At 39.4% G+C, this 19,477-nt stretch overlaps 1 protein-coding gene across 2 annotated transcripts in view; it reads right to left on the reverse strand.

Moving 5' to 3' along the window:
* Nucleotides 1-19,476, reverse strand: part of DYRK4 (dual specificity tyrosine phosphorylation regulated kinase 4) — a 45,281-nt gene extending 25,805 nt beyond the window's left edge. The window contains exons 1-2 of one of the 2 annotated variants that reach the window (XM_032995078.2): nucleotides 19,459-19,476; nucleotides 12,807-12,908 (exon numbers count right to left, since the gene is read on the reverse strand). In XM_032995078.2, the coding sequence (XP_032850969.1) occupies nucleotides 12,807-12,827 (21 nt within the window). In that variant the 5' untranslated portion in view covers nucleotides 12,828-12,908; nucleotides 19,459-19,476. Of the gene's footprint in view, nucleotides 1-5,162; nucleotides 5,246-12,806; nucleotides 12,909-19,458 lie in introns of those variants that run through there. The other variant, XM_032995077.2, reaches the window with a different exon arrangement.
* Nucleotide 19,477: the final 1 nt, after the last annotated feature.

Below are 19,477 nucleotides of genomic sequence, written 5' to 3' on the forward strand. Positions count from 1 at the left end.
TGTCCTATAGCTCCAATATCGATTCTCAATCCCAAACTATCATCTCCTGCTATTCCAGCCCTTCAAATCATTACCTTGCTAATTCCTGTTATCACTCAAGAAACAGAACCGTGTCCTCATTCACTACCTAGTCTGCAGTCATAAGGAGTTTTAGGTACTGAGCATACAGCATTCTGCAAAATCAGAAGTTGTGACATATTTTCATAATTCCCAAAATGTCATCTTACTTTTTTCAGTACCTAGTTGACCATAGAAATCAGAAATGCATTAAAATTTTAGAAATTATTAAATATACGGCTATATAAAATATAGACAGTATTGTCTCCTCATTTAAATGGGTACTTCTCTCTGCCCTCAAAACTTAATAAAGCCTGTAGAATACTTAGAGAGAATGCAATGTAGGTATTAAATCATGCAATATATTAAAAAGCCATAGCACATGCACTCTCACTAACTCAAAATACAGTAGGAACATAAACATTTTCCCCACCTTGTCAACTATTTCTGTCAGCATAACTGCAAGAGCCGTTAACTGCAGGATAGAGATTGTTTATTCCATTCGGCGAATGCATTTCAGGAAGCCCACCTTCATCTAGTCAGAGCATAGCAGGATCAGTTTCATACACAGTACCCTGATCAGAAAAAAAAATGGATAACCCTTCTGCTTTGGCTTCAGATTTAAATTTTTATCCCGGAAATATGCCAGTGACTATTAGCTGCTCTAGCATTCTTTTGGTGGCCATCTGTTCCCTTTCTCAGCCTCCTTCTAGCCAAATATAATTTTCCATATTTATCATGGCAAGTCAGTAATAAGAAAGACAAATATAACAGGATTGGCTGTTCTCCTTACCGTCTCAGTCTGTTCTTTCTCACTGAGCTCATGTGCTTGTGAAACCAAAAAACACTTGAACTTGTATTTTTTCAAAATTTGTCACACTGACCTTGCTATACAGTGAGTGAAATCTATTCACCAAGACTGCCAGTCTGGAAAATGAAAATAAATTAATATCTCAAAGGTTGATTTCTTACTGGACATTATGTGTCATTTATTGAGGACCAAACTGTGGCACCTTGGTCTGTGGTTCTTGTTGGCATCAGTGCAGAGCTGCTCTGCCCTGTGAGATAATGAGGCTTTCATTTTGTTGTGGATAGTGAGACAGAGCTTAGCTGCCATCCTCTCTTTCCCCTTCCTCTTTTGGGTGTTGTGCATGTGTGACGGAGCACTGATGGAGGCGGCCCTATCCCCCCACCATCTTAGGGGAATATCGAAAACCTAAAATACATTGTGCTCTCCTCCTTCATACAGCCAAGGAATAGCATGTTCCCTGCTGGTCTTAAATCTGTTGACAACCCAGAATAGTTCTACTTTCACTCAGAAACCAGAGTTTTCAAAGAAGAAATACATGCTCACCCACAGAAGCTATTCTAGAAGGCTGCCACTTTCACTGATGCTCCCGGAATGAGCACCACTTTTCACACTGTGGTCTAAAGACAAACAGCTATTCTTTTGCATTCATGGTGGTCCACGCAATGTCCTTGCCCAATATAATTGCTGAGGTGAACCAGCCTAGAAGGCACATCGCTCCCACTTTTCCATTCTTCCAAGCTTGGCGACTCTAGCCAACAAAGCCTCCCCAGTATTACACCTCACGTGCATGAGAGACTTCTCATTCTCTAGACAAATAACCACACAGGCATGCCAGCAGGGCAGGTTCGGCCCTGGGAATGTATGGAGATGCCATGTGCCGCAATCCAAATTAAACAGCATAAACACACAGCAAGTCTATTTAAGTTAAATCACTCCCACACAAACATATACAGACAAACAGGCACGTGCGAGCACATACAGCTAGTTACTCTCCAACTCTTCCCTCCCACATGTATAATAAGCATTGCTGAGTAATTTCACCAAGTTTCACAAGAAGGGATTTAACTAATGTAGTGTGGGGCATATATTCTAGCTGTGAAAATATAGATTTGTGGTATTGGAAATCATCCGTGCAGTGCACTGTTGCTATCACATTTATGTACCACACTGATGGGGAAGTGCTGTGATCACTACTGGCACTCGCTAATGGCACGCAGGGTTCTCCTTGTGACCAGCTGTGCTAGATACATGAGGTGGCGTGTGTGGTAGAAAGCTGCACACTTCATTTCCTCTGGCTGCTTGTAGCACAGCCATTCTTTTAATTAGAAGACTTATAATACAGCTTTATGTAGCTCCACAACCCTTTGGACCATACCTTTCCCTCTCAGGTTTTGACTCCTGTTGCGACACTATTAACACTATTCCCAGGAGAGCCTACATAAAATCTGCCTACATAAAAAATCTGACCATGCATTCAACTGTCCCCCATTAAGAAGAATGCCCTCTACTTTATTTTCTTTATTTCTGTTCTTTGTAATGCTTTCTATTCTCCTTTTATTCTTGTAAACATATTCAAATATGCTGTGCTAAATCATGCAGGAATAAAATCAACCTTCAGGATGATTCTTTTATCATACTTGATGAGGACCAACTAATTTTTGACAACAGAAGAAACAATATACAGTTCTCTCCTACATTTCTCAACAATACTGTCAAAGCAAGAGAAACCTTTCAGGATTACTACTAAGTTTCAGTCATGATACACTGAAGTAAAAAGCAGCGTATAAGATGTTTCAGCTATAAATTACAAAGCAGTTTTGTCAAGTTTGAAGGAAATATTTACAGTGTTTGTAATTAATTTTTTAAAAATACCCATTTCTGAGAAATTATTAATTTAATGAAAGGAGCTAAGTGTAGTGGTAGATAAATTCCTCATGGATGTGATCGCTGGCTGTGATCACCACACAGACAAAACCTTCACTACAAATTTATTAACTTCAGCAACATCTCTGTGAAGTAGAATAGCATTACAGGTAACGGAAATTAGAGAACTTCCCCTGCAAAGGAACAGGCATTCTGGAGTGGGAAGAGGATTAATTCCATCTTAGCCTAAATATTCAAGGTAAACAAATTTCCCTGTTGAAGTTCCCCTGTCTTTTTATTGACTTGGCTTGAGAAGAAGCCTATGCAAATAACGTGGACTAGCTATCCAGCATTTTTATATCCCTAAAATTAGATTAGATTAATTCTACTCTCTATACCATTTCCCGTGCTCCTGCCGCACGTCCTCCTGATTTGAGTGAGGACCAAAGATACAGAGGAACAATGAACTGAACACTGTCTCCAGCTCTGTGCTGTGGCATACATACAGGCTTGACCAGTGCCATGGAGGAAGCCAAAGGCTGCTACTGCAGGCTGAAGCAGGGAAGGTGAATACCAAACGTCCATGAAGAATAATATGAGTGGAGTTGCCAGAAAACTTCTTAAATCACTCCTGCTCTATTTGCTATAATAAAACATATGAACTGTGTCGATGAGACTGTTGCAAAACCAGTGCAAATGGACCGAGTGATTTAAGGTTTTGCACACATTTACTTGTGCAGAGATCCCACTGGATGAACCAATTAGACCCAAGTCTACTCGAAATGGAAAAGCCAGTCACACAGTTTCTGACTTCTTTAGAATATGTCTTCCACAGAAGAGTGCAAAAGCTTGGGATATGACAGTCAAGTTTCTAACATTTAAATTACTTGCTAGGAAGTTGGGTCTTTAAAGTTCATTCACAATTCCTATCATGGTTAGGATCTGCTCTTTCTCCTAGCAAACAAGAGAAATAAATTAGTAATGGTGTTCAGTTCTAAAAGGGCTCAAAATCTAGATGTGAATCATGAATGCAGTTTTACCTAGGAGGAAATTAAGGCAATGGTGTAGCTAAGGGAGATAATTCCTCACATCTGAGCAAGGGTCCGTGACTGAATTCAAGTAGAATTTGGGTACATGGGGATTTTCCAGACAGCTGTTCGATCGTACAAAGCCACCAGGACCCTAGCAACTTCATCATTTCTACAAAACAGACTGGGAAAACAAAGGACAGCCCAGAAATCAGTGCTTAAACAGGTTTTTCTAAAGCATCAATCTGTTCTTAGGACTATTCCAAGAAGAGAAGATATAGTTATTCCTGGACTCACAAATTGAAGAGGAATCACATGAGAGGCAGGAATTGGACAAGCTGATTTAAATTGAGTGGGGTACACAGATGAAACACGGCTCTAGATATGCTGAGAAGTCATAGCAAAAAAAAAAAAAAAAAAAAGTTAATAGGCAAATAAGACCGTTATCATGATGGAGAAAAATTTTTAGCTTTCCTATCAAGCCTCGAAAGCCTTGCAAGAAAGAGCTCCAGCTGTTTCTACCAATCTGCAGGTCAAACTTGGGAAACGCCTGTGTCACCCCTGCGATGACGGGAAGTGGGAGCTGGAGAGGCTAGTCCAGAAGAATCAAGGCCTCTCAGTCCTTGTACAGTTCATAACTACACTTACTAAATACCTTCCCAAATACTGCTGACAACAGACATTCACTTATGCATTCAGATATACTTCCTTAATAGTGCCATCTGGGGAGGAAAACCAGGGGCATAATTTCCCAACTTCAGAGGGGTTATACTAGTATAAAATTAGTAGCACATCAATGAATGACCCCTCACATCTATTCTCCTGTAGAAGGTCGGTTTAAACAAAATGATGAAACGTTAGGTTTAAACTTAGAAACATGCATTTTTTAAAAAGGCAGAAGTTTTGATTTCAGATTAATACAATTATTTCTAGAGAGCATCTTTTTTTCTTTAAAATAAAAAATAGACTGGCTGTCTACAATAGACATACGATTTTAAGAAACCACAAAGCCTCTCAAGTGAACCTAAAGGTCAATCTGAAATCTTTTGCAGAACTTAGGTACTCTTGAGATTCTACAAATTAATTATTTGCTTACCATTTATGCAGAAATCTAAAAGATACTCCTGTAACTTAAAAATGTTAACAGTTATTCACTTTGCAGTATAATAATGTGAATGTTTTCATTAAAAGTTGTCATCTTTATTCCACTTGTCCAAACAAATTTAAATAATGACTAATCCAATAAAAATATCATATGGAATTGATGGTAGATGGTACAACTGATCAAACTGTCTTCTTTCTGTTTTCTAATAGTCATTTTCCATTCCTCACAACAGGTATGTCATAACCTAATACAAACATTTGTACATCAAACAATAAAAACAAACACCAACCAGTATTACCTTAGGCTTGATTCTTCTATTTCTTCTCATTCGTAAACAAGAGTTATTGAAGAAGCTGAAATCACAGCAGCTCTCACTGCTTCTTTCTTTCCCCATAATGACAAAGCTCCATGGTTTAAATCTGTCTCCATTAAAATCTTCTCCTTGTAATTTAAACCTGGTGCTACTGTTCACCTAATCCAGCCTGGCCACACAGGTGCCCCTCTATGAATAATAGCATGGGCTGACTGATGATTTTTGTGGGTGAGCTGGCTGGAATCAAATCACTTGTTGTTTTACCACACTTCCCCAGCATTGACACAAAATGTACAATATCAAACCGAACTGTGAATAGTAGCATATTTGCTGACGTGCTATGAAATCTTTGAGGACTTAGCTCAAGCACAACATGTTCGTCAATTAGGCTCAGCATGACTGCAAAACTGTCCCTTGAGGCACCACAAGGTGCATAATTTGCTTTCCTTCTCTTTCTTTTTTTTTTTTTTTCTTTTTCAAAGACACAGCCATAGCTTTAGCTCTCCTGCTATAAACATAAACTGTCTAATGAAGGTAATTCAAAGGTAATTCAGAGTTTTACTGAGAATCCAAAGAGTGCCCCCAAGCATTTCACTCACAGATTCCTCTTAGCCCTCAAAACTACTTGCAGTCTTAGAATGACTGTTTCTAGGTAGTCCTCTCTGCTTAAATTTTAATCCTCTATGCACCCTGTCAGCCTTTTAGATACTCCATCAGCAAAACAAATGCTTGCAGAAGGAGCAGGCTTAGCTTGGATTATTAAGGGAACAGACTTCAGTGATCTTTTATTCAGCATGCCGTAATCTATTTTTGTACTCCTGACAGGCTCCATGGGGGAATAGGTAATATTTAGTCTCAATTCATTATTTTCTTTACTTTTCTTCTGAGAATGATAAAGCAATTCATGTTTCATAAAGAGCAGAAAAAATGCAGACAAAAACTTCATCAAAGTGAAAAAAATATTTTAAAAAGCAGAAGAGCAACACAAGCCTTATGACAATAAAGCCATAGCTGGTTTGGAATCAAAAAGAAAAAAGAAATCTCAAAATCTGATTTTTGGAAAAGATTGAAATGAACACCAGTTAAATTTCATATATTTTTCATGTTAAAAATTATCTTACAAACACTATTATTTGATCCTTATTTTAAAATGTTTTCATGCAAAAAAAGATTCAGGACCACATAAATGTTGAAATTATATTCTATTGTTATTCAATTCTTATTTCCCTTGGAAATTTGAAAAAAAAAAAATGAGACAAAAGGAAAGAGAATGATGAGAAAGAAGACAATTGGATGACAAAACATAAAAGACAGGAAGTCAAACCCTGGAACTGCTTTAATTAAAAAAAAAAAAAAAAAAAAAAACAAAGAAACAAACAATAAAATCTGAAGACCATAACTTTTCTTACAAAACAAACAGAATCTCAAAGCTTGAAAAAGATTTTAGAGAATCAGCAAAGAGTTTGTTCCACATGGCAGGAGATACAGCAATAAAATAATAAACAGAAGAGTTTGCACTATAAAATCTATAATGAACAAATTCTGCATTTCCCTTTGTATGCCACTCCAGTTCACATCAGGAAGCTCTTCTTCTGTTTCCAGGATTCAAATTTAGAGCTTGAAGGGAGACAAAGAAAGTGATGGAAAATGGAGAAACTGTAGGAAATCAAGTAAGTTTGTTGTGAAGTCTAGTGGAAGATGGATCGTTCCTCAGATCCTGAACACTATTAACTGAGCAAGTCAACATGAGATATGTGAGCATTCATTCAATCATTAATAAAGCTGTCATGAGTCCCCTGGTTTTCACAAACACAATACTTATGAACCTGACAATCAAAAGCTGCCAAATAACTCTGATCATTACAGTGTAGGTTACAATACTTGCCAAATTAATTTGGAGGTGTCAGGAGGGGGCAAATAGACTCTGTATTCAGATGCTTGAAAACCTTAAGTTGATACGGAGGAAAGACAGCTACATGAATCTGCACCAGCTTCCTTTAGAGCTCAACAAATGCCAGTGCACGGCAGTGACTTGACATCAGTGTACTGCTCAAGCAAATGTTACTGACATTTGGAAAATAATAGATATTAAGAGGTGCTGAGCACGTGCGTAAATTTAACTTGTACCTCCTGGAAGGGTATAATTTGATCTGCACTTGTGAAAAACTGAATATGAACCGAAAATGGGAGTCTGAGCAGGGCACACCTGAGGGAATTGGGGTTGTTTAGTCACGAGAAATGGAGGCTGAGTGGAGACCTTATCACTCTCTACAACTACCCGACAGGAGGTTGTAGTGAGGTGGGTATCGGTTTCTTCTCCCAAGTAACAAGTGATAGGATGAGAAGAAATGGCCTCACATTGCAGCAGGGGAGGTTTAGTTTGGATATTAGGAAAAAGTCCTTCACCAAAAGGGCTGTCAAGCACTGGAACAGGCTGCCCGGGGAAGTGGTTGAGTCACCATCCCTGGAGGTATTTAAAAGATGTGTGGATGTGGCACTTAAAGACATGGTCTGGTGGTTGACTTGGTAGTGTTAAGTCTATGGTTGGACTCAGTGATCTTAAGGGTCTTTTCTAACCTAAACGATTCTATGATTCCCAGTTTCTCAGCGTGGATCTCCCAACCGGGCACATCCCAGACCCTTGAGAGCTGAACCACCTTCCTGCAAGTTAACACTCGCAGTGCTTTCTGCCTTTGCAGCGTCTAGTGAAGTGGCTAAATGCCCGCCCACCTTACTGCAGAGATCTCCTGCCTCTCTGATGAACATACCTCAGGCCTGTCCAATCAACAATGACACTGACATTACATGTCTCCTCATACTTTTCCCATTTACATTACACTAAAAGTTTTCATGTCGGTCTTGCAAATTGTTTGCTGCTGTATTTCCCTAGAAGTTTCTAGAGACCTGCTGCTAATCATAGGCCACATCTCTTCTACTGTCATCAGAATCACTTCATTTCTTCATATACAGTGTTCAAAGTAAAATAAAATCATTGGTTTATTAAAACTGTACATGTAACAGTTCAAGAACCTCCTCTATGCTTGCATACTGCTTCACCTTTGATTATTGCAGCTACTCATATGGAGCAAAACCCTTTGCTAAACACAACAAACCTATATACAAAAATTACAAAATAAATTAATGCATACAAATCCATAGAGATGCATGTAATGAATTAAATCTGTTTGCTGCCCAGATTTGGGGTTCCTTGAAGAATTTTTATTTAATTAATATTTTTGGTTAATGTTTTTATACATTATTTGACTGGAGTTCCTGCTTAGGAAAAGGCTGTGTGGAGAACAGAGTGCTTCACGTCACATTAATAACATACTTCCCCCCTACTCTCTCAGGAGCAGCTGGAAAAATCTGCCTCCAAATTTCTTTGGCAAAAAAAGATGAATCAAAGCAAATGAAAAAAAGGGGAAGCAGGAGCTGATCTCAGCAAACTCACTCGTGTTCCAAAGTGTACACAGCTTGGCAGAGAACATACACTCTATTATCACTTATTTTTTATTACAACCTCACCGGGGCTAATGAAGACACAGTGCCCAAAGGTGATGAATGAGGAGAAACAGACTTTCTATGTACAACTGCATAAATCAGAGGTGAAAAATATATCCCATACAGACTGAGATTTTTCATTAAACGATGTTTTCAAAACTATTCAGTGCAGTATCTATATCTTGCTTGTTTAAACGTTCCCAGGAATTTTGGCAGCTCTCCACGATTACATTTCCTTTGCAGGTAGCCTAAATTCAGCCAGCTCTTAGTAAATATATCTCATCTGCCTTTGCTTTATGGGCACACTTCAGCCTTCCTAGAAAAGGCTTTGGGCCATCGTGTCTGCCAAACGCTGGCTGCAGGGCTCTGTCTGAAGGGCAGATGAAAGGGGTGGGGGCAGCCAGCCAAGGCACAAGAGCACGAAGACCCATCCACGGGGCTGGAAAATGAGCTCAGAAGTGTTCACTTAAAGATCTTCCTCTCAAGCATACCAGCTGGCCTGCTTCTTCAAAGCTGGCAGTGGCTTCATGGTTACTTCTGCACAGCCATGTGAACACAGCCAGAGAGAACATCTTTTACAAGGAATTTGAGTTCTCCATAAAACCACTACAAAAGAACTAGTTAATATTAAAATTATTACAATGAACCTGCTAGGTCTTCATATACGCAGACACAGAGCTTTAGCACACATCACATCCTGCAGAAAATGCCTTTGATGTCATATATGAATAAACTCAATGAATACAAAAATGGTCAAGGACAAGTAGAATTTCAAAATTCTCATGGTTACAGATTATGCAAACCCATCATTATGACTTCCATCTTATCTTCAATTTCCTGAAAAAGTTATAACTTTTAACAAGCAATATTCCAAGATTTGTTAAAGCCAGAGTAATCCATAATCAAGTAGACTGTACACTGGAGGCAGTGAATGTGATGAATTTTAGTAGAATTTCTATGGATGAGGTTCTAGTATTTTACTATATTTCAAGAACAGCTGAAAAGATTTCAGAATATAAGCATTTTCTTTGGACACCTCCAGCTTATTGGACTGAAATAGGGGTTTGGGAAAAGAAAGATGAATATCAAAATTGTTCTAAGTTTGGAATCTTATGACCAAGCATAATCAAGTATGAATTGTCACTATAAATGGAAAATGGGGAAAGAAAAATGCCTCTGAGTCTTCAACTAATGGTCCTTAAAGGCTTTTTAACAATACTATTTGGACAGCAGTGCAGGAAGTGAGAAACTCTGCACCTTGAATTCATATAATTCTATTGTCTCGCTTCATTTGAGATTAAGGCAGTCTTCACTGTCAAAAGTCCTTGTGTCCTCTTGCCATAACCTGATTAAACAAAGACATATTTAATGCTCAGCCATATTTAATATTTAATGTTTAAGAAAATGTGGATCAGCAACCCTAAAAGTCAACTCTCTCATTATCTTGGCTCCCTCTTAAACAGAGTTACACACCCCATGCCAGGTGAAATTATCCACCTTGTTAAAAAAAAAAAGTGAACAAGTAATGATAATTTACTGTGATGGTAAAATTAAGCCTCTACACGCCAAGCAGTGAGGACACACTGATGCCATCACAGGTCAGCTCAGAATTGCTCCATTCAGTGAATTCCACTGGGCTTTTCCAAGGTCACCAGGAAATGATTTATTAAAAAAATAAAATAAAATTACCATCTGAGTTATTACTAGGTATTATCCTCAAAATACCTGACTAAAAGCCTCCTGAAATTAAGACTGATCACAGTTTCAGTTGGCCTTGAAGCAAACTTCGAAGTTCCGGACCTGGTGACTTGAATCATGTTGCTATCGTTAAAAGCGAATTTCCTGCATTGAACTGGTTGAAACTCAGTTTCATATTCTGAGAGGACAAAATGTAGGTAATTGGCAGATATCCCTCACATAACACATTTTTTCCTATTGCGACGTTACCACAGATAAAATGCCAAATACAGAAGAGACTGCATATATCCAACATCGCTATTGTCTGCTCTCCCCCACCATGGGTTTAATTCACGCACATTTCAAAAAACTATTACTTTTTCATACAGTAAACTAATCTTTAGAATTAAACCCAACAGTTTGGATGGGTCCAGACTGAGAACAATTGAGAACAACGATGAGATGCCCAAAATGTCTCTTCATGCATCCTGAGACAGAGTAAAGCAGGACAGAGAAGAGCACTGTATTTTCATGAGCATTCTAAACTGGCACTGTTGCTAAAAGGGGGTTGGGGAGGAGGGGAGAAGTCTGTTTCTCCCTTTGCTATTTATTCTTAATCCTCAGCTGTCCCCTTCTTCATGCCAGCACAAATGTTCATGAAGTCCTACAATAAATTGAATCAAAAAATAACTCAAGTTAAAATTAAACCAGCAAAGCAAACTCAGCTTAGTTTTAAGCTGCACCAGTCCTCTTCCAGTTCACCATACAGTGGCAGAAACGTTCCCTGTGGTTAAGGACAAGTGGTCAGGGAGGTACCTGAGTGCCTTTTTCAGCAGTGGTTGTCAGCTTACGCTGCCTCGCCATGCTGACGGAGCCACCCTGTAGGTAGCATCTCTGTTGTGCTTTGACACTGCCATTACTGTCTGACATTTAAACTGGGAGCATAGAAATATCTCAGAAAGCTGTGGCCTCTTTTGCTGCTGGAAATATTAATGCTTGGGTGGACCTTCCTATTTCTAGCAGTCAGTTCTTTGGATCACTGATGCTCCCTGGTAGCACTAAAATAACAGACCAACATCTGTGCCAAAATGGTAACAATAATTAATAATTGTCAACACTCAATCAGAGATTATTTTTATTGTTGAGAATCAACATCATCAGAATTTGAATCATTAATCGGGACTTGACTAATCCAGCAAAAGTGACGACCACAAGTAGCACCCAAAAGAAAGCACAACATCAGGAAATCAGCTATGAATTTCACATTTAATGACTTGTTATTGAGACCAAATTGACATCATCAGGAGTACTGTGAATACTTGAGTTCAAGTAAGAGTAAGGCAGCTATTTTGCAGTCTGAGGGTTTTAGACACCTGTGAAACTGCTATGTATGGAAGTTGTCCCTAATGTCATATTTGATTAGAACAAACATCTAATACAAAAAAAGATGTAATTTTGAATTTTTCTCTCATTCTTATACTATTGCCACCATGAGTCTCACAATGACTGATTCCCTCACTTTCACTGACATTTAGCAAAAAAACCCCACTACTTTCTCCGTGTTGCATATGGATCATCACTCTGTTCGTGGTCCTCCAGCAAAACACAATCCTTCCGATACCTTTATAATAATCCAAGACATGTAACACTTGTGGCACAACATGGCTCACTTGCTAGCATAGGTTAAAATATATAAATGATTGTGTAGAGCATCAAATTTGTTTTTCTATTATTTGTGCATCCCTGAGTTAGAAAAAAGTATCAATTTTGGAAGGGAAGAGGGGATTATTTGAGAATCTTGCACAGTTAGTATCCCTTTTTGTTTTCACACAGAGAACTCACAATTAGTTCCCCCAGTCAACAGACCTCTGAGTCTCCTTCAGTCATCAAGGAGACAGATCAATACATCTTTGAAATCTTCGGACAATCTTTGGGCAAAAACCGGTAGAAGGTAGTAAGAAATATGCTGGCTGTGTCACAGAGGAAGCCGGGAGGTGCAATGCACTGAAAAACACGGGGGTGCCAGGCTGTGAAGTGGGGTGTGAGCCACCTGCTATGCTCTTCTGAACATCCCACCCAGGCAAAATCAGGAGAGAAGCACCTTCCTGAGACAGCAATCAAATGTGTAAGGGGAAAGGAGAAAGCCAAGCTGACACACGGGCTACCCTGCCACTGTAGGGGCCCTGGTCCTCTCTAACTCCTTAGAGTTTGTCTTAAGGCACAGGAAGAGAGATTTCCCTGCACTGCTTCGAGTACAAGTTCATAATTGCAATTGGCCTTTACGAGAGGAGCAGAGAGAACAAGGGGGGACTGTGATTACATACCATCTGGACCTGGACAGTAGCTGCCGATTGCTACCTAATTTTAATACAGGGAAGCACTACAGCGTTCTGAATTATTACTAAGTTAAATCTACGCCTCCAGTTTCCGAGGTCAATGCAGTTCTCTTACCTTTGGTTGTGCTGAATGCATTCCTTTTTCTGACTTAGCTAAGCTGGGGAAGACGACAAATCTGCCCAGCCTTACGTTTTCTGACTTGTAGGTAACCTTTTCCTATGAAATGGTGACAGAAACAAACGGAATCAGCTGGACCACACTCACAAATTACATCAATATCATTTTTATCTACATAGGGGTAGGTTAAAATGCTTGAGCAAAATTATAGCAAACATCTGGAAAAGAACTATACATTAAAGCTTATAACAATGAAATAATGCAGGAAATACCTACTAACATTATTACTTGCTTCATCTATGAAAATGTAAAACTGTGTCGTTAATATACTTTGACAAAAGGTGAGATGATTAATGCTTACTACACTTCTATTCTAGATGCTTTGGATACAAAAGAAATAGTTGGAAAACAGATAGTTAGAACACCTTCTGGCTGTTTTTTTCCTGTTCTGCGAAACATGTTAGGCTTTTAAAGCTGCAAGACACATCTGGGCAATAGTAGTGTACTGTAATGTAATATTTTATTTATTGATAACTGCATTTTTTATAAAACACTTGTGTCCAAAAAATAATAGACATCAAATACGGAAAAGATTTATAAGATCATCCTCAAATCAGTACATATTTGTTTTCCATAGGAATTAGAGTCAAATCTCACCCTTCTAAGACTCACTGTCACTGGATAATCAAATGCTGGGCTGTTGGTAACTGAGAAGCCCCAGTCACTGCTGATGCAAGTACAGTATAAATATCTGAATGTCTTCATTCTTATTTTGCCTTCTGCCAAAATACTACATGCATTCAAAAAATCTACAGCAGACCTGAGGAACAGCTAACTACACTGGCAACTACCACCTAATAGTCTCACTGTCTGTTTTTATCCTTTTTTCCTAATTTAATTGTAGTGCTTTATTTCTGTTTACATCCTCTGGTGCTCACACATGTCATCCAACTCTTTCATATGCATGCGCTTTGCAAATACAAATGTGAACCATATAGCTCTACTGAGCTGGCATCATAACTTAATGTACTGCCCTCTAATGTTGATTTCCCACAGTTACAAGCTTCTGTTTGAGATCTAAGAAATGTGCACCTATCTTCTAACGTTTCTGCTGAGATGGGGTTCATAAGGTATTTCTAAAGGAACTACCTGATTAAAACTCTTCAGAAACCTTCAGTTTAATGAATCCTGCAAAACTAACAGAAATAACGGAAGATGTACAGATTTAGTGGAAGTAAAAAAAGTGAGATACTCGAGTAAGATCTCTCATCTGTTCAAGGAAACAGAAAGATAATCCGTCATCTTGGCTCCACTTTACAAAACGGTCTATCTCCAGGCAGATAAATATCACCTGGCTCTCATGCCTGATCAGTTCTATAGTCTCATATTTCAGATGATTTCTTTGTTCTTCAGAGTCTGAGGATTTTTAAAGACAACATAAGTACGATTGACTTGGCCACAAGGACTGTAATTACGAAAAAGAATTTGGTGAGAGGAATTGAGATGCCTGAACATTAGATAGAGAGAATCTTAAATACACGAAGGAAAATGTAGATCCTGTTTTTTACACGCAACAACAACAATTAAACAAGCTTTAAGTCCTTTCATGCACTTCATTCAGTTAAAGCTAGGGAAAACTAAACTTTCACTTTTTAGAAATTAGAGTTATATTCAAAAACAATTAAAAAATGGTGGGAGAAAAAAGAAAATTAAATTTCAGATTTTCACTATTCCAAATGCATGCACGTGCTCAGAGTCTCCATTTAAAATGTACACAAGCATTGTGAATATTGGGGGTGTGACGTGTGAAAGACTGAGCACAGCAGAAATAGCTTTAATTCAAATCAGATGGTTTTTTCACATCTTTTTGGCTTCCTCTCAAGAAAACAATGCCACACATGAGTGGAGACAGACCAATAATTCTTTGAAGTAGCAAAACAAACTGGTTTAAAATGCAAAGAGCAGGTTTCTGCACAGAGGATCACAGGAAGTGGTAACACTGGTTTTTCATCTTTGTGGTTTGCACTGATACGTTACTTGTCTGTTGAATAAAAGAAAGTTGAGACAACAAAAGGGATCAAACATGGAAAACAGATGGCATTTATCTACTTAGAGATAGTGCATCTTGTAAATGGCACCTAACCCCTCTGTCAAAAATTAAACAGCAGTTTACACAGAGTTGCATGGAATTCCTGATGCAATTGATCTCAGGATGCATTTGGGCATTCTTGTTCATATTACAAAAATAATGGGAAAATGTTTGTTCCCCTTATTAAATCTCATGGTTCTGACTAAGTATTAAGTTACACCTTTATTATTTAGCCACTCAAAAGATACAGAATTTCACATTAACAGAATATCTGAGAACAACCAATACAGACCAGGTAATGAGGGCTGGGTTTCAGACCTTTCAAAACATATGAGTTATTCTCAAGCTGAGAGCTTCTGAATCAAAAGGGTTTTTTGTTGTTTTGGGTTTTTTTGTTTGTTTGTTTTTTGGTTTTGTTTTGTTTTTTTTTTTTTAGAAATAATGAAAGTTGAAATAGTAATTTCTGTCTTATGATGGTAACATGATTGATAATATATCAAGAGCAAGTAAACAATGAATTTGCAAGCAAAAGAATCAGTGAGGCCATTAATGGAATGCTTTGCAAAGGCATGGATTAAGGATGATGGCAGCAGTGCCTGCATTTGACTAAGTATTTAATGATAGCTAGTGATTTCTCCTATTTCATAGAGATTTGACACTTATCATCCTCTGCACACACCATACTCTATAAGATAATGCTAAAGAATGGAAGTGATTGCTCAGTAACTATTGCTAGTAAGTTAAGTTGCATTAATTTCTCAGCTACAAAATTTTGATATTCTCACATGCTGCTTCCCAGATGTGTTACCACAAACGGGACAAGTCAGAGAAACACAAAAGAAAAACTCAGACTGATAAAACTGTATTACGACAATATCCATGAGATGGTTAACAGCATTTTGAGGAAGAATTACCCTGCAAAGAGAGATTCAAACAGCGTGACAATGTGTCAGCATTAGACTTTGAGTAGACTCCAGCTCTACCAAGTCTGAAGAAATCAGCTTATACCTGGAGATGTAGGAGAGTGTAACAAGTCTACAGGCTAAACGAAAAACTCAAAGATCTCATTACCACTACCGAAAAGCTTTCTGCCAGACTCAAGTTCTGGAACAGATCACCCAAGGAAGCTGGGGACCACCACTCTCAGAGAAGATTGAGACAAGCCTCTGTCATGACAGGATCAATGGGTCCTGCTTCCAGGGTGGGGAGATGAACTGCTCAGAATCTATTCCACACATGCTTCGTTTAATCCTCAGGAAAGGAAGTTCTACAGGTAGTTCTCAGATATCTCTTCACTGAAGGGCTGAGTCTGAGCATAGAAACAAAGCCTAAACAAATTATTTTCAAGAACTTACAAGTAAGTAGAAAAATATTTTATAATAAACATCTGAACACTAAACACCAGTTTTTGTCGCAAGGATTACTCACACATTATATAATCTATTCCATTAAATTACAACTCATTAGTCACTACAACAAATTATTTACATATCCCCAACTCCATTGTAATTGTATACAGTGATTTTGTTTATTTTTCTTAATGTTATGCTTGCTGGTTTATGTCATTATTTATCTTTGTATACAGATTAGAAAACCAGGATGAAAAAAAAAAATCATACCACTGATAAAACTCTATTTTGAGGACTACTTACTCTTTAAAATCAAAATCTCTAAACTCCCTTATCCCACTGTGGTATTTCAACACTGTAGAAATAATCATCTGTGACCATGTTATCTCAGCTGTTCTCTGAACACCACAGAGGAATTCAAAATCAGTTCAAAATCCAGGCTTCATAAATACAGTGCCCATTTCCTTACTACACTTTCAAATCTCGATAATCAACAAAACTCCCACAGAAAATAAACGCAACTTTTCTACAGACTACAAACGTAGCCTATGCAATGGAGCTCTTGAGCGTGGATGAGTCTATGAACATAAATGAGGAAGCTGGATCCAAGAGCTTGGTTTTCATTCGCTTGGATGCAACAAGAGGCCTTACAGAGGGATCTGGGTAGATTGGAGCACTGGGCAATGATCAGTGGCATGAAGCTGAACAGAAGCAAATGTCAGATTCTGCACCTGGGATGGGGTAACGCTGGGCACAAGTATAAACTGGGAGAGGAGTGGCTGGAGAGCAGCCTTGGAGAGAGGGGCCTGGGGGTGCTGGTCGGCAGAAGGGTCAACAGTTGCATTGTATTTAGAGTTAGTGCAGCCTTACCTTGAGTGCTGGCTGCGGTTCTGAGCCCCACACTTTAAGAAGGTGGTGAAGGTCCTTGAATATGTCCAGATAAGAGCAACAAAGCTGGTGGAAGGGCTGGCAGGCATCTCCTGTGAGGAGTGGCCAAGGACTCTGGGTTTGTCTAGTTTAGAAAAGGCTGGGGGGCGACCGCATTGCTCTCTGCAGCTCCCTGAGGAGGGGATGTGGAGAGGGGGGTGCTGAGCTCTTCTCCCTGGGACCCAGTGCCAGGGCACGTGGGGATGGCTCAAAGCTGCACCAGGGGAGGATTAGCCTGGACATGAGGCAGCATGTCTTTACTGAGAGGGTGGTCAGACACTGGAACAGGCTTCCTGGAGAGGTGGTCCATGCCCCGAGCCGGTCAGTGTTTGAGACCTTTGGACAATGACCTTAATAACATGCTTTACCTTTTGGTAAGCCCTGAAGCTGTCAGGCAGTTGGACTAGATGATCACTGTAGGTCCTTTCCAGCTGAAATAGTCTATTCAGTTCTGTTCTATTCATTCTGGATGCTGGAGCTCCCAAATACATGTCTGCTGCAGGTCTGTTCAGCATCCTCAGAAACCCTGTGTCCAACCAGTGCAGGAAGACCGAGGCCTGCCCTTGTTTTATCTCTTATCTGAATATTCTCCTTTAAATAAGGTTCTGCATTTACTATTATAAATATTTAATCTAAAGTCTAAACCTTAATGCATTACAACATACTGCTCCACCAGCATTTCTTAATATTTGCTGTGGCAAAGCATGGATGTTAATTGCCAAGCTGTCATTCACAGATCTTAGTGCAGACACACCTTCTGTGAAATGCCTCGTCAATCACCAGTGTCTACATCAGCCTCTGTGGCACTGAGGGAAGAGGTGCCATCGGTGTCCCCAAACACACACCTTTACCCCACCAATCTGCAGTACTTCACTTTCGCTCCGTAGGATTCCGCTGGTCTTGCCTGGTGATTTCCTTCTCTCTTTTTGTGGCATTATCGGTACTCTCAACAAGAGGAGTGAAATGCACTGATGACACTGAATGTCTGGAGGTGAATGTCTGCTTTATGGCTCTTCAAAGCAGCTTCACACCGCTGTGTCTGTAAATTTTAGCCATTTTCAACTGTTGGGTTTTTATTTTTGTTTTTTTATAAGCTTGTCTCAGGCCAATCCTATGTAGAGCCCTTGGAGCACAGCCTCTTCAGCCTGGTGGAATTCTGCGAGGCATTTTTGTGACGCGGCGCCGTGTGACCAGCCTGTGTCCCCATGGACACAGCAAACGCACAGCTCACGCGGCTGCGCCAGGGCAGCTTCCAGTAGCAACACAGCATGTCCGGAGTCACCACCAGTGCTGGAAAACCCCTCCGCTGTTCTGAAGCAAGAGGTGATCTCCACATTGGGGAGAGGACCTACTCGCAGTTGTGACTTTGAGGAGTTGACAGCAAAGTTTACACCTACAAATAGCGATCTCTTCTTTAACAATCTTGTTCTTACTTTTTGGCTAATACAGGTACAGTTCTAAAACAGCAAGTACGTGAAAACTGTAAACGAACACGCAAAAGACACCCCTTCTGATTGAACACATTTCATGTCATGCTATTGTGCAACCATTGGAGAAATTATGCACAGGCAATTCTATGTAGTGTTGTTTAAAATTCAGAGCAATAAAGGAACTAAATGTCATTTTCAGAAAAAAAAAAAAAAAAAACCCAAACATAAAATTCCAAGGTTGAAAGCAGCTGGAATAACACAGACCACCTCTCTGTTACTAGCAGAAAAAAAAAATGTACTCTAACAATCACAGTCCCTAAATCAATTTGGCTGTTTTTGACCTTTAACAACCTAGGGCAGAAAGTAAGTTGTTTTTTATAAAAATAATTTCCACCTACCACCAAGACTTGTTTTTTGCAGGTCAGGTACAAAGTAGCTTTGAAACATACAATCAAGAACATTTACTACTTCCCTTTCAAGACAGAAATACTGGAAAATCCTCATGAACTGGAAACCCCCACAAACCTGAGGGGCTCAAGGACAGGCAATGGGCTGAAAATTATATAAGCCCCAAGTCTCTGTGCGTTTCCTGTTTTGCTGCAGCTGCTGAAAGGGGCTGTGCCCCCTCACCTCCGAAAGGTGCTACATAAGCAAGCACCAAGAAAGGTTGTCACCAATACTAGTTGTCACAAGCACGATTCTTGGACACCTCCCTTTCCTCCTGCTTCACCCTTATTTGGGAGCAGTTTCAAGCTCATCTGATGGCAACCTGCTGCCAACTTCTCTTTTTGTGATGTGCCATTTTAGCAAGCTAAGACCGAGTCAGACGAGCACTAGAGGCAGCAGGCACGTACCTCCCCTCCTAAACTCACT

Source organism: Tyto alba, unplaced genomic scaffold (genome assembly GCF_018691265.1).
Source record: "Tyto alba isolate M040663 unplaced genomic scaffold, T.alba_DEE_v4.0 Super-Scaffold_21, whole genome shotgun sequence".
NCBI lineage: Eukaryota > Metazoa > Chordata > Aves > Strigiformes > Tytonidae > Tyto > Tyto alba.